General features: G+C 36.2%; 4 protein-coding genes across 5 annotated transcripts; 1 reads left to right on the top strand and 3 right to left on the bottom strand.

Moving 5' to 3' along the window:
* Positions 1 to 873: 873 nt before the first annotated feature.
* On the bottom strand, positions 874 to 3892 carry LOC133531934 (zinc finger protein 121-like). Its single transcript, XM_061870371.1, has one exon. The coding sequence runs from the start codon at positions 3767 to 3769 to the stop codon at positions 2147 to 2149; it is 1623 nt and encodes a 540-aa protein (XP_061726355.1). The 5' UTR covers positions 3770 to 3892; the 3' UTR covers positions 874 to 2146.
* A 164-nt stretch (positions 3893 to 4056) lies between these two features.
* On the top strand, positions 4057 to 5981 carry LOC133532224 (gastrula zinc finger protein XlCGF46.1-like). The gene has a single exon (XM_061870798.1). It carries the CDS (start codon positions 4266 to 4268, stop codon positions 5679 to 5681), a length of 1416 nt encoding a protein of 471 aa, XP_061726782.1. The 5' UTR covers positions 4057 to 4265; the 3' UTR covers positions 5682 to 5981.
* Positions 5931 to 7809, bottom strand: LOC133532225 (uncharacterized). Of its 2 annotated transcripts, XM_061870799.1 has the most exons (3): positions 7663 to 7809; positions 6855 to 6980; positions 5931 to 6351 (listed from the first exon to the last, which is right to left on the bottom strand). In XM_061870799.1, exons 1-3 carry the CDS (start codon positions 7694 to 7696, stop codon positions 5948 to 5950), a joined length of 564 nt encoding a protein of 187 aa, XP_061726783.1. In that variant the 5' UTR covers positions 7697 to 7809; the 3' UTR covers positions 5931 to 5947. The 2 variants fall into 2 exon arrangements, with proteins under 2 accessions (XP_061726783.1, XP_061726784.1); XM_061870800.1 differs by lacking the exon at positions 7663 to 7809 and having other exon boundaries at positions 6449 to 6992.
* Positions 7810 to 8720: 911 nt separating this feature from the next.
* On the bottom strand, positions 8721 to 12632 carry LOC133532222 (presequence protease, mitochondrial). The gene is made up of 2 exons (XM_061870796.1): positions 12459 to 12632; positions 8721 to 12206 (listed from the first exon to the last, which is right to left on the bottom strand). The coding sequence occupies exon 2, from the start codon at positions 12170 to 12172 to the stop codon at positions 9128 to 9130; it is 3045 nt and encodes a 1014-aa protein (XP_061726780.1). The 5' UTR covers positions 12173 to 12206; positions 12459 to 12632; the 3' UTR covers positions 8721 to 9127.
* Between the last annotated feature and the right edge of the window lie 417 nt (positions 12633 to 13049).

Below are 13049 nucleotides of genomic sequence, written 5' to 3'. Positions count from 1 at the left end.
ATTCTAAATGTCATAATGCCTCACCATGCCAGAATAAAGATTAATTTTTCATTTTAATTACCTAAGAAATTATTAAAACAATTAACATTAACATTAATGCCTCACCATGTCAGAAAAATGATTAATTTGCCACTTTAATTACCTAAGAAATTATTAAAACAATTAACATTAAAGTTAATGCCTCACCATGTCAGAAAAATTATTAATTTTCCATTTTAATTACTTAAGAAATTATTAAAACAATAAACATCAAAATTTTAAAAATGTTATTTTTTTATACCTAATCTTACAAACTAACCTCCGTATATTCCAAAGCATTTATTTATTTATTTTATACTTTATTGCACATCGTACAAAAGGCGGGCCTAATGCCACACAAAGCATCTCAAATATAAAAGTGAAAATCACGTAAGCTGACCAATCAGGTGTCAGAACTGGCAGAGTTAAGCGGTTCTTAAGACTTGAAAGCTGCTTAAATGATAAAATGCTTCCAAATATACGAAGATAAGACACTTCATACCTATATCGGAGTTTGACTCGTCAAACCCCGATTTAATAAAATTGTGTTTTGACGTTTGCCTGACCAAATTAGTCTCTCCCAGGTTTGACGAAAATTGTTTAGTCAAAGGCCGAAAATTTACATTTGTTTGGGCTTTGACTAAGTCATTCAGTCTGACCTGAGGATTGACCAGTCCAACCTAGGAGCGCCGGAGCTTCGGAGTTTGCCTATAACATATACACTTATAGTTCGACCAGAGACATGTAAATAAACAGACTGTCGGTCTTTATGGCCATACAAAGATGTTTCGACTGTCATGTCTCTTAGATACGATTTAGATGGTGCCACTCAGCAAGATCTAAAAGTGTTACATACATTTCCACGCGCGTGCAACTGATATCTGTAGGTAAGTTTTGTTCAACAAAATGATAAGGGATGTCTTTTTTGTGGAGGTTGACAGTTCTTATTATGCAGTTGTCTCTGGATTACTATCGATGTAGAACAAAATTATAATATGGAGATTTGATTCTCTTCTGTACCCATCACATACTCTACACACAATGTCAGGTCTTACACAAATATAGACAATTCAGGTTTTTTACAGTTGCTGTTGACTGCATAATCTGTGTATTCATACAATCAAATTAGGATTCCCAAAAATTTTATTTGTGCTATGAAACTAAACCAATACCTTAATTAAATATTTTGTTCCTATTCCTAATTAACAACCACTAACAAAAATACCGCTCGTAATAAATCTACATTAAGTGTATAATATAAAGGCGCGTGTACACTGAGCGCATGTCGCCTTTGAGAGTCAACTCCAGTAGTTTAAAGTAAGGACGCTGAGCACGAAAAATTTCGTACATTGACCCGCCATTTTCTATTTGATTTCTCAAAATAAAGATCCAAAATAGAATATAATGGGCGACCTTTTTATCACACGCGCGTAATTACATTGCTGTCCCATTAACCCATTCAGAGCCAGCGACTCAGTTTATGGGTCATGCTTAAGAGTTCCGCAGGGCCAGTGACTCGCATGTCAGTCCTAAATAAATTTTAATTTAAACATAAACGAAACGTATTTTGACGTAATAACGTAAGTATCATATAAGTTAACAATTATTTTTATAAGGTATATTAGGAAAGAAGAATCTCGTTTTTTTAGCCCGTGACTCAGTGACCCAGTGACTCACAAGTGCTTGCATGTGAGTCCTGAATAAATTCTGATTTAAACATAAACGAAACGTAATTTGACGTAATAACGTAAGTATCATATAAGCTAATAACCATTTTTATAAAGTAGGAAAAAAAACAGTGGACAACAATCGCGGGAGATAGGAAATAGCGTGTTAATGTACTGAATTCTTCGTGTTTAGCATTCTTACTTTAGAATTAGGCAGGTGTCTGACAGGCAGCAAGTTTTTCCATTGTCACCAAGTGTTTTTTCTCAATACATAAATACTTCTTTTTATCCGATTGCCTCATCGATTGCTGATCAGATAGCTTTAGCTGCCTAATGTATCTATAGCTAGATAATACTAAAGCAAGGGAAGTAGCTAGAAAACCTAATAATAATGTAGGCATCGGAACCAAACATATGAATTTTGAACATGAATATAATAATCCTAATACCCTTACCAACCGCTATTGATTCTGACTTTCAGTGGCTTCACTCTTGAAATTCATTGGCTCTATTTGCATCGGTTCCATTTGCATCTGCTCCATTGGCATCTGGCCTTCAGTTTCCATGCTCTGCTTAGGTCGACCTGGTCTCCGAGATCTCAGCATTTCCCTCTTCCATTCTGCAGTTTCCATGGTTTCCGGAGTTATAACTACCTCACCAGTAGCGGGGTTTATAGGGTATAAACCTTCCGGAGTGTGCTTCTTTTTCGCCATGTCCATACCGTGGCGACGTTTCATATGTTTGTTATAATTCGGCCAGTTTGTGAAGTCCCGTTGGCAGAATTCGCAAGAATATGGTTTAATACCTGTGTGCTGACGGACATGTTGGTTTAAAATGGTTTTGAATCGGAAGCTCTTACCACAGTACGAGCAGATGTAAGGGAGCTCATCTGTATGTACTATTTGGTGGGATTTCAGCTGTTTTGGTAAACGGAAACAACGGCCACACTGATCACAAGAGTGTGGCTTGTTGCCATCATGAACTCCAACATGGTTCCGTAGCTGGCCTAGTGTTTTAAAGCCGAACTTGCAGATCTTGCATTTGTATGGTCTTGTATCATCATGCAGGAGCATGTGTCCGGCTAAATTCTGCTTGTTAAAGAAGCATTTCCCGCATTTTTCACAGGTGTGATCCCGTTTTCTATCCGTATGTGTCAGAAGATGAGACGTTAAACTCCCTTTGCTTTTGAACTCCTTTTTACACAAGACACAAGTACGGTCATCGCTGACCAACTCTGGTGGGACAATTCGAGGAGCTCTCTTCTCCCTATAAAAGATGCTCGTATGTTCATTTAACTCTTCTAGATTAGGGAAGCAAGTATTACAGCCTTTGCAAATGTGCTCTGAAGTTCTATGCTCATTTTTATGATTACTCATTTGATTCTGCTTCGTAAAGCTTTTGTGGCACACATAGCAAGACAATTTCAGATTCCGTCTGTGCCTTTTAACATGAACTAAAAAACTATCCAACTTTTGTTTCTTAAGGTTACAATCGCCACACTTAAAAGCATTGCAGCAGTGATGGTACTGCATAGAGTGGGTCTTCAGCTCCTCAGCAGACTTGTACTGCGTTTCACAGAAGGAACAAGTCCAGGAATAGTCCTTCCAAGTCAGTTTAAGTTGAGAAAGAGGTAAGGAATCCAGACTTCGACATTTCGTAGTTTTCTTCTTCTTTTTCGGTTCGCCTTGATGTGCAGAGAGCGCTACCGATTCTGATTCTAGTATTTCAAGTTTAACTTTAATGCTGTTCGCTATGGTTTCCGCCTGCTCTTCCAAAAAAGCCTCCTCTCGGTCAGAATCGTCAGACAGTTCCTCCTTTTTAACATTTCGCATTAATATGGTGTTCAACATCTCCTGAGCGTGTTCCACGTTCAAAATAAACTCAAAGGCTCTGTCTAAAGAGCCGACGCACACGAAACAAACCGTTTTAGGCAGCACTTCATCAGTAAACAACCCTAATGTCCTTGCGTTAAGCCTTTTCAGCTTCTTCACGATTTCAATCCACTTGTCGGCCTCAGATTGCAAGTCAATGAGTTTGTCCAGTGGTTTTAACTCGGCGCACAATCGGCAATGAGCGTTTTCCATACTCTTTGCGGTTTAATGCGTAAATTAGGCGAAATTAATAAATTATTTTTGTTTCTTGGACGACATTTGACGTTTACTTTTCTTTTGATCATGACATTCATGACCTATTTGTTGTTTCGATACTAACGATTAATCGATTAACTAGGAATAAAAATGGATACAATTTTTTCTTATTAATACTTTCAACTCGTCTTCCTATTAATAGCCAATGGCTATACCGTAATTATTTGATTTTACCGTTATTACGTGTTTTTTATAAGACAGTATTTATTTGAAAAGTAGTCGAGCCAAAGTCGAGCGGAATCAAATGAATCGATAAAACAATAGCTGTCAAATTGGCTAAAATAAGGCCCCGTATTTTCTTATAAGAATAAAAAAAAGTATTAAACAAAACAAAGTCGGAATTACTTCCAAATTAATTTTAGGATGTTATTAATTAATTGGACTCCAACGTTATTTGATTAATCATCACAAAGGTGATATTTGATGGAACAAAATGAACGAATCAGACAAATCCCATTGCCGTCTTTGTGCCGAAATAAAACCAATAGAAAAGCTTATCAACTTGGAATCGGATATAACTAGGCGTCTTGATATTGTTAAGAAACTAAACCGAGTCAACACAAATTCAATGATTATATTTCAAAGGGACGTTCTTCCCAAAACTGTGTGTTTAATATGTGTCAATTCTCTAGATAAAGCCTATGAATTTGTTGAAAAAGTTGAACACGCCCAACAGGTACTTATTAATACCTATAAGAATGTGAAAAAGGAAGAATGTATATCAGATGATGACAATACAGAGCTGCTGTCTCCGGACACTCCTATTAAAGAAGAACCTGTGGTCCTTGTGGGTAATTTAACTAAAGTTTCTGAGAAACCTGTTAAAAAGCGCATACAAAAACCTCAACTTACATGGAAAGATTATATATGGACTTGTGCAAAGTGTGGAAGCGAATTTACAACCATAGAAGAGTTTAAAACACACTCGATGACATACCATGAATGCTGCAATGCATTTAAATGCACAGATTGCAACACAAACATTCTCCGACTAGATAAATTCTTACTCCATGTGAAGCGGCATAGGAAGTATTTAAAACTATCATGCTACATTTGCAATACGAAATTTTCATCAGGTAATAAAGTTACCTCACACAAAAAAGTCCATTCAATGTCCCAAAACATATGCTCTGGTTGCAACTCTGAATTCCAAAATGTAGATGATTTAAATCAACATATAAAGTTATACTATAAAAATCGAGCAGGTAGTACTATAGCAGTCACGGACACATCAGATGGCCTGACATGTGTGATATGTAAAAAGACATTTAAAAATAAAGGCAGCTTAAATGGTCATTTACTTGTTCACACACAGAAAAGTCCCAAGAAAAGAGCGCACATATGTGACCGCTGCGGTAAAGGGTTTTATAACAAAAGTGACTTAGCAGCCCATGTAGCATCACATGAAGAAGCCCGTCCATTTCAATGTGAAATCTGTAAAGCCGACTTTAAAACCGTAATTCGTTTAAAAGCTCATATCAAAGTCCATAATGATTTTAAGCCGTACTCGTGTCTTCAATGCTGTCGTCGTTTTCGACTCAGGAAACAACTAAAATCCCATGAAATTATACATACAGATTCCTTACCATTTGTGTGTCCGTATTGCAGCAAAGCATTCCGTTTTAAAAGTATTTTAGATTTGCATTTACGGCAACATACAGGTGTAAAACCTTACTGTTGTGAGTTGTGTCAAAGGAATTTCACAAATTGGTCCAATTACAATAAGCATATGAAAAGGAGGCATGGGACTAGCATGGTCAAAAGAAAACCTAATATAATAGTAGAAAGTACCCCAGTCACTGGTATGGATTATGCACCTCTGCCAGAAAAAACGTTACATTTTGTGTAAAATGTTGTGAGATAATACTGTAGATAGAGCACAGATAAACTTTCATTTGGCCTGCTCCTTATAATGTAAAAACCCTCTCATGTTTAAAGTAGTATTTTTAACACGAATATTAGAAGATCAATGAATAGTTTATTTTATATATTTGATGAATCCCTGAATGCAGTGTTGATTGGGACTACTTATTTATTTTTAGTTGCAAGTGTCATAAAAATGTAAAAACATTCCAAAAGTACAAAATATATTATATACAAATGTTAATATAGTTTTTATTTACAAGCCAATAAAGCTAAACACCTTGGGGATATTCTTTCATTTACAATTCTTTTAAACTGACAATTTTTCAGTCCCTTTTCCTTTAAATAAACTATTCTATCATACAAAATAAGGTTCTCAATTACTGGCTGCAAACAATTTTGGATTAAAATAAAAATGGCGACCTTCTTTTGAACCATAGAGCTTGAATTATCCTTCCAAATCGATCTTAATTGGTCTAAATCGATACTTAAATCTCCTGCTTCTGGAGAATCTACTTTATCCTTGAGCGTATTAGGTCCACTATTGTGGGACAAACGGAATCCAGTGCAGGCATCTTGTATGTAAGTCTCGAAGTTTCTGTCCATGGATTTCGTTTTAACAGCTTTTCTTTTGTTTCTTCTTAATTTGCAATTATCTGAAAATAAACCACAGCATTATTTCAACGTACGAGTAACGATATGGTCCTTCGAACCGGATAAAAGATCGAAGTTTTCCATAATATTTTAACTCACGTTTCTTTGCATATAATTGTAAAACTCCTCTAGCCAGTAAATTAAACACCGAATCTTCTAAATTATCTTCAACTAAGCAGGGTGGCTGCGCTCCTAATCTCAAAAATGGCACTGCCATATACTCAAATCCATTCTCCTTCTCAAAAACTTCCTTAAGACAATCACTTAAAGGAAAATTCCTAAATCTACCCTTTTCCTGTTCCATTTTATGATAGCAACATGGCATTATGACCATCACCTTTGCCTTTTCCATTTTTATAAACAAATCCAAGGCCACGACCGTCAAATCGGCACAAGCATGGAGTCCGGCTATGCAAAAACCGTTAAATTTTAAAAACTTATCTATTAAATACTCTTCTATTTGCGAGTCGGAATTTTCATTTATGGTATGTTTTATGTATTTTACGTTTTCTGTGGAGTTGGCATGGTATTTGCTTTGTCTTTTCTTTGCTCCGACGTAGTGAGAGAGGTTGCATTCTAATCCTAGGACTTTCAGGTGCGATGTTTCGAAGATTATCTGATCTAAGTAGCCCTGGAACAGAAAATAAATATGTTATAAACAAGTAAATCGGAGAAACCGATTTAGTCCCATAGTACCTATAGGTACATGCATAGTATCCGCCAAATAAATCTAGGCTGACAATGCTGATATTGTAAGTTATTATTTACTGTAGGTCTTACGTTCTATCTATCTTGAAACGCGTTTACCACCATTTTGGAGTCAACGGCCGGCATTCCACGTGCGACTTGTGAAGTCCAGCTATTGCTTTACAAGAGCTGATAATATCACCGTACACTGTCTTGTACTACCCGTACAATTTTAGTTGTATTTAAAGCTCCTAATACCCTGATATTGGCGAAATACACCCACTGGACTGTAGCCATAATTTTAAAAGAATGAATGAAAAGGGAAAGCGAATTTCCGAAAACATCCGGTCGTTGCGGTCCAACATTATTTTTGAAATGAGCACCTTGTAAATTACACAGACACAGAAAACATCTGTGAAAAGCAGGTGTACTAATAGCAAAGTTGAACGCCACTATCGTGTCAGGCGCGTCAGCCTAAACCTTGTCGGAATGCATGAAGGTTGATATTGCGTTGTAGCCGCGCGCGTCTTAACGTTTTTGGCGGTCATAGGGTTGGCTAACCGTTGATGAACCTTATATCTTTGCAATAAGGTTTATGAAAATAATTAATTTACATGTGATCTTACCAATCCAGATCCAAAATCCACAACCACATCGCATCCGTTTTCTTCGCAAACATCTTTTACCTCTTTCGCCAAATACACTATTTCATGCCTCTTCTTCGGACTTACTGGCACTTGAACTGAATTCTCCAAACCATTTATCTCTTCGAACACATTGTGAGTTGCTTTCAAACGATCCAATTTCATAAAGAAATCTTGAAGAATGTCAAATGCGGGTAGTTTGAAGTTTTTGTCAAAAACGTCCACGTTTTCAAAGTTGACTGCTTCTATTTTTTCCAAAACGTTTTGTACGAGTATGTCCGTGTTTGGGAAATTGTATAAATATTGATATTCTTTTAAGAATGGGATGCATTCGTCGAAGAAGTCTTTTGGAGTTTGGAATGCTTTTGGTAACGCCATAGCTCTGGAAAAAGAACAATAATCTAAAACCAACATTTTTTTTAGTAGAAAAATGGGTGGTATGGTATATAAAGTATTATCTTGGAGTGTGTTTAAACTTCCTGATCAACCTTTTAACTGCCGCAGACTGATGATATATTAAGACATACAATATCCAGCTCATTTGTGTAGTAACTTGGTACCGGCGGCGACATGAGCACACTCGATGAAAAAAGTTGTTCCAGTGGAAAAAATGCATAAAAATTGGTCAGGATTTGGTCAGGATCCTTATCAAACACAGACAAGAGGTTACAACTTTGTTAAGTAGCAGTTTTCCAATAAGCACTTAATGTAAGGTCAACGTAACGAATAAAGAACGTAAACAAAAGTTCAGGGATTCAAACTTCACTGGACACAACAACTCGGCAACGTTCAGAATGTTCATTCATTCTTTATCCCTTAGGCATAGTACGATTTATCGACCACATACCTACGCGCCATTATAATTTCTACTTTAGCATTCCGATTTAAGATTCAGTTGGAATACATTTTCAGGAAATGTTTCTTGTCTTCAAATGAATCATTTTGTAGATCGGTGCGGCCTTCATTGGCCTAGCTTTAGTCCAATGTCCTACACGTCGTGACGTCACGACATTAGTTTTGAAAGGAAATAAAACAGTTAATAAGAAGAATACATTTATTTACAACAGTATTTAAACTCCACAAATAAATACTCTGTAATAAATAACAACTACAATATGTATTTCAGAGAAAAATAGTTTTAGAACAACAATGAATAAATTGAACCATACATTTATAAATTAAAATACGTATCTTTATACTTCCTGGTGATGGCTTAGATAGGAACCAGTACTTAATTATTCAATAAAGATAATCTCCAATAAGTATAATACTTGGAAGTTTCTGCTTAGCAGACGTTTCATATCTTTTCTATTTCACACGGATATTCTCAAATGCGACACTAGTCTTATATGCTTCTCAGACAGCCACATTACTTTGAAATACATTATTAAGGCATTTCATATCAAAATCCCTTTTAAATTGAAACTAAATTCAAATTTCTTTTATTTTACTGCTGAGGTCCACTAAGTTTCTCCCAAGTCTCGCCTTGCTTACTTATCTGTTGTCCTGCACCTTCACCAATAACGCACTTTCCAGCCCATTTATCAGGGGTCAAGTATTTCTGACACACCTCAATTAAATCCTTAGCGTCAACCGCCAAAACTCTCTCCCTTTGCGTCTTCCAAATATCGTAAGATAATCCAAAGAGGAATAGGTCAATCCCCTTCATGTATTCAGCAACAGGTTGGTCCATTTGCTGAAGAATAGATAGTTTGGATTCAAATAAATTCTGATCATCAACTAGGGAAGAATTTTTGGCCATCCACTCTGCTGTTTCGTCAAAAACGTCAAGCGTGGTCCTGGAGTTAGGGTCTCTATAGGAGTAATAGCTGAAGATTCCGTCTAACGATAGAGCAGCTCCTCCGCCATATGCGCCGTTTTGCTCTCTGACTATGGGATGTAGGTATTTTGAGGTCAAGAATTTGGACAGTACGCGTAGCTTGGGATAGTCTGGGTGAGTGTACCCTACAGTTGGAATGACTTTTGAGCAGAAATTCACTGGGATATTCATGAGGACTTGAATTCCGCGTTGCGTTTTTGGCATTTTCTCTGAATCTATCCAGTTAATTCGATTCAGCTCTTTGGAATCTTTACACAGTTCTGTGCAGAATTTTTCAACAGCTGGGAGGACATTTGTGTTTGTATTGCAATAATGAAAAGCTGCTCTGAGATTGTTCCCATTTAAGACTTTTGACGCGATACCATCCATTATATTTCCCACTTCATCAATTTTGTATTTCTTCTGAACTTCTTGCATGTTAATAACATGTTGTATGCCTTGAAGTTGCTCCTTGCATTGGTCTACAGAAGACACCAGCGATTTTGCCATCTGCATGGCGTATACGTGTCCACTATCAATGATTCCACTAGTCAAAGAAGAGCAGTAGTTTGTCAAGAGCATGCCAAGTCTTTCTTTATTCTGGTAGTTTGGTTTGGCAAAAATTTCCTTCCAAATATCCAGCATTTTTGGTAGATTCTCATCAAGACAATGACTTGAAATGAGTGTGCCTTGTTCATATTGGTCTGGTTGATCAATATGCTCTGTAATATGGCAGTTGACAGTCAATCCAGATGTAGATTTGCTGATGTATTGATCAAACTCTCTGTAGTTGTAAGATTTTGTGTCAAACTTGTCAAGAATATAGTTGAAGAAAGGCAGCATTTCCAACTGTTTCTTGTTGAGGCTCTCAGTACCAAGTACACCTTTGAAATAGGTGACTCCATTGGTATTTGCCTCTAATAGTTGCAAAGGAACTGTGCCAGACATGGTGTGTTTGATATGTGGAGCTGTTTTGGTTACTGTAATTTCTTCTAGCTTCAAACATGGCAGGACATCTAAATTCTGCTCTTTCTTCTGAGCTCTTGATAGAGCTATTCCATCTTCAAATATAGCTTTCTTATCTTCATCTGTGAGAGCTGCTGTTTTGGTCTTTAGCAGTTTAATTTCAGCTTCATTAAATACATCATCAAATTTAGGATCAGGTTGCATGGTCATTACCAGTTTATGGTTGTTTTGAAGGAAATATTTCTCAACAGTGTCTTGTATATAACTTGGCTTTGTCAAGTTCTGCTTAAGTTCTTTTAACAAGCTGTTCATTTTGAGGGCATCTAGGATAGATCCATTGTGGTTCCACATAGGCATCAAATTGAAGAGCAGATTCAGCCCAAATTTAGGAGATTGATGCTTAATAGACAGCTCAAAACCGTGAAGTACACTCTCAATGTGATCCTTTTCAAAACCCTTTTCATGTATTTCTTGAATGGTCTTATTAACAATATCTTCTATCTTTCCAAAGTTTGAAGTCTCAACATCTCTCAATCCAACTACAAATAAGGTGTCTCTTATTTGGTTATCATAACCTGTAAGACCATTGTAACCTCCAGAAATATTCTTCTCAATCAGACTTTTGTAAAAAGCAGAGTTGGGTCCAATCATCATCAGTTCAGCTAAGGCAGTAAGCATGAAAGTATCGAATATGTTGGTAATATCCGACATAGCAAAGCCTATAGCAATTTGGTTTTGTTTTTCAATAGGACCTCCATACTGATCAACTCGGCAGCTTATGTTTGCATGTTTAGGCTGTTTCCATCTTTCTTGTGGTGGAACTACAGTATTTGATGGGTCTAAATACTCATAGTTGTTCAGATACGTCTCGTTTAGCATTTTCAAGTTCGATTCTAGAGGGAAATTTCCATAGGAGTATATTTTGGCATTACTTGGATGGTAATGTGTAGCATGGAATTTCTTTAAATGCTGATGAGATAACTCTGGAATGCACAGTGGGTCTCCTCCGGATACATATCCATATGTACCTTGTGGAAGAATAGTGTTGATAAACTTCTGACCAAATAGTGAATTAGTCTCAGAGAAAGCTCCCTTCATCTCATTATAGACGACTCCTTTAAAGTTTAAGCTAGAGCTTTTATCCTCCAAATTTGTGTGCTCTAACCTCCATCCCTCTTGTAAGAAATCCAACCGTAGCAAATTTGGTTTGAATACTGCATCTAAATACACTTTTTGGAGATTTCTATAGTCAACCTCATTCTGTGAGGAGAATGGATAAAATGTATAATCTGGCCCGGTTAAAGCATTCATGAATGTAGCTAAAGATCTGTTCAACATTTTGAAAAACGGGTCTCTGACTGGATACTTCTCCGACCCACACAAAACTGTATGCTCTAAAATGTGTGGAGTACCCATAGAGTCTAGAGGGGTAGTTCGGAACCCGACTGAGAACACATTATTAGCGTCATCTCTTTCTAGATGCAAATATTCCGTTTTAGTTTTCTCATGAGTGAGCAAGTATGCAGTCATGTTGTATTCAGGAATAGGCTCAACATTTCTGCACATAAATCCATGGAGAACTTTACCCGGCGCAACTTTTCCGTGGAAATTTTCTTTTTTCTTCAATATACTTGCGCTGTAATTCTTTGCTGACGTGAGACGAGTTTGAATGCCTTTCCAACCGCAATTATGGAGTCTGGAGTACATTTTCGAGTTTTATACGCTTCGGGGCTCACTTTTCCTGCAAATACATACAGCACTGACTGTTTTTAGTGATTAATGGTTTCCTATGTTATGAAATCGTGAAGTCGCAGAAGTTTATTTTAAAATCCACAGCTAATGCAAAATACGTTACATAAATGTTATTGGTGGTAAGAAGCAATCGTACTTAAAGTCTAAACGCCTATTTTAGTTCAACAAAACATAAAAATATTTGTAATAAATAACTATCGGAGAAAACAAATGAAAAATGGTGCAATATTTTTATACTTACATGAAAATAATAAAGGTAGCGTAAGTATTCTCTGTATTTTTCTGAGACGAACTAGTTATTTTCCTTAAGGTTTATCAACTTTATGACATTTTTAGTTAATATTCATTCTAAATTCTTAACCTTTTACGGCCTATCGGCAGTTCTGATGAGTGATGACAGTTCTTTTTGAAGTTGCCCGGAGGCAAAATGTATATAAAAACTGAGCATTCAATATATTCATATAAAACTAGCTATCCAGATCTTCTTAGGTTTATTTGCACTATTCCCATATAATCTAATGTTTCGACGAATAAATATGTTGTAAATATATTCAACTGTAGTCATAGAGGCATTTTTTTCTTATTTTATTGGAAGTTCGAGAGAATTTTATTTATAAGTATGGCAACACGCTATTTAAGCTGCGTTTAGATACTGCACAACGTTACAAAGAAGCAAGATTAAAGTATACATTTCAAATTAAATAATGTTGATAGATTTTTTAATAAATTCCTGAATATTTACTTTTCGTAATTATACACAGTTTTATTAATTTTGTGAACAAGAACAATTTGAAAAAATTATCTAAGATTAATTTTTAAACTGACAACTAAA

This window comes from Cydia pomonella, chromosome 26 (assembly GCF_033807575.1).
Source record: "Cydia pomonella isolate Wapato2018A chromosome 26, ilCydPomo1, whole genome shotgun sequence".
In the NCBI taxonomy this organism is placed as follows: domain Eukaryota; kingdom Metazoa; phylum Arthropoda; class Insecta; order Lepidoptera; family Tortricidae; genus Cydia; species Cydia pomonella.
This window is presented reverse-complemented; position numbering and strand designations above follow the sequence as displayed.

Excerpts from the sequence above, each read along its gene's own strand:
- LOC133531934 (XM_061870371.1), bottom strand. The coding sequence starts at position 3,769 with ATGGAAAACGCTCATTGCCGATTGTGCGCCGAGTTAAAACCACTGGAC.
- LOC133532224 (XM_061870798.1), top strand. The coding sequence starts at position 4,266 with ATGAACGAATCAGACAAATCCCATTGCCGTCTTTGTGCCGAAATAAAA.
- LOC133532225 (XM_061870800.1), bottom strand. The coding sequence starts at position 6,701 with ATGGAAAAGGCAAAGGTGATGGTCATAATGCCATGTTGCTATCATAAA. Across the intron at positions 6,352-6,448 it reads ACAATTATATGCAAAGAAAC|ATAATTGCAAATTAAGAAGA; the intron begins GTGAGTTAAAAT and ends GTTTATTTTCAG.
- LOC133532222 (XM_061870796.1), bottom strand. The coding sequence starts at position 12,172 with ATGTACTCCAGACTCCATAATTGCGGTTGGAAAGGCATTCAAACTCGT.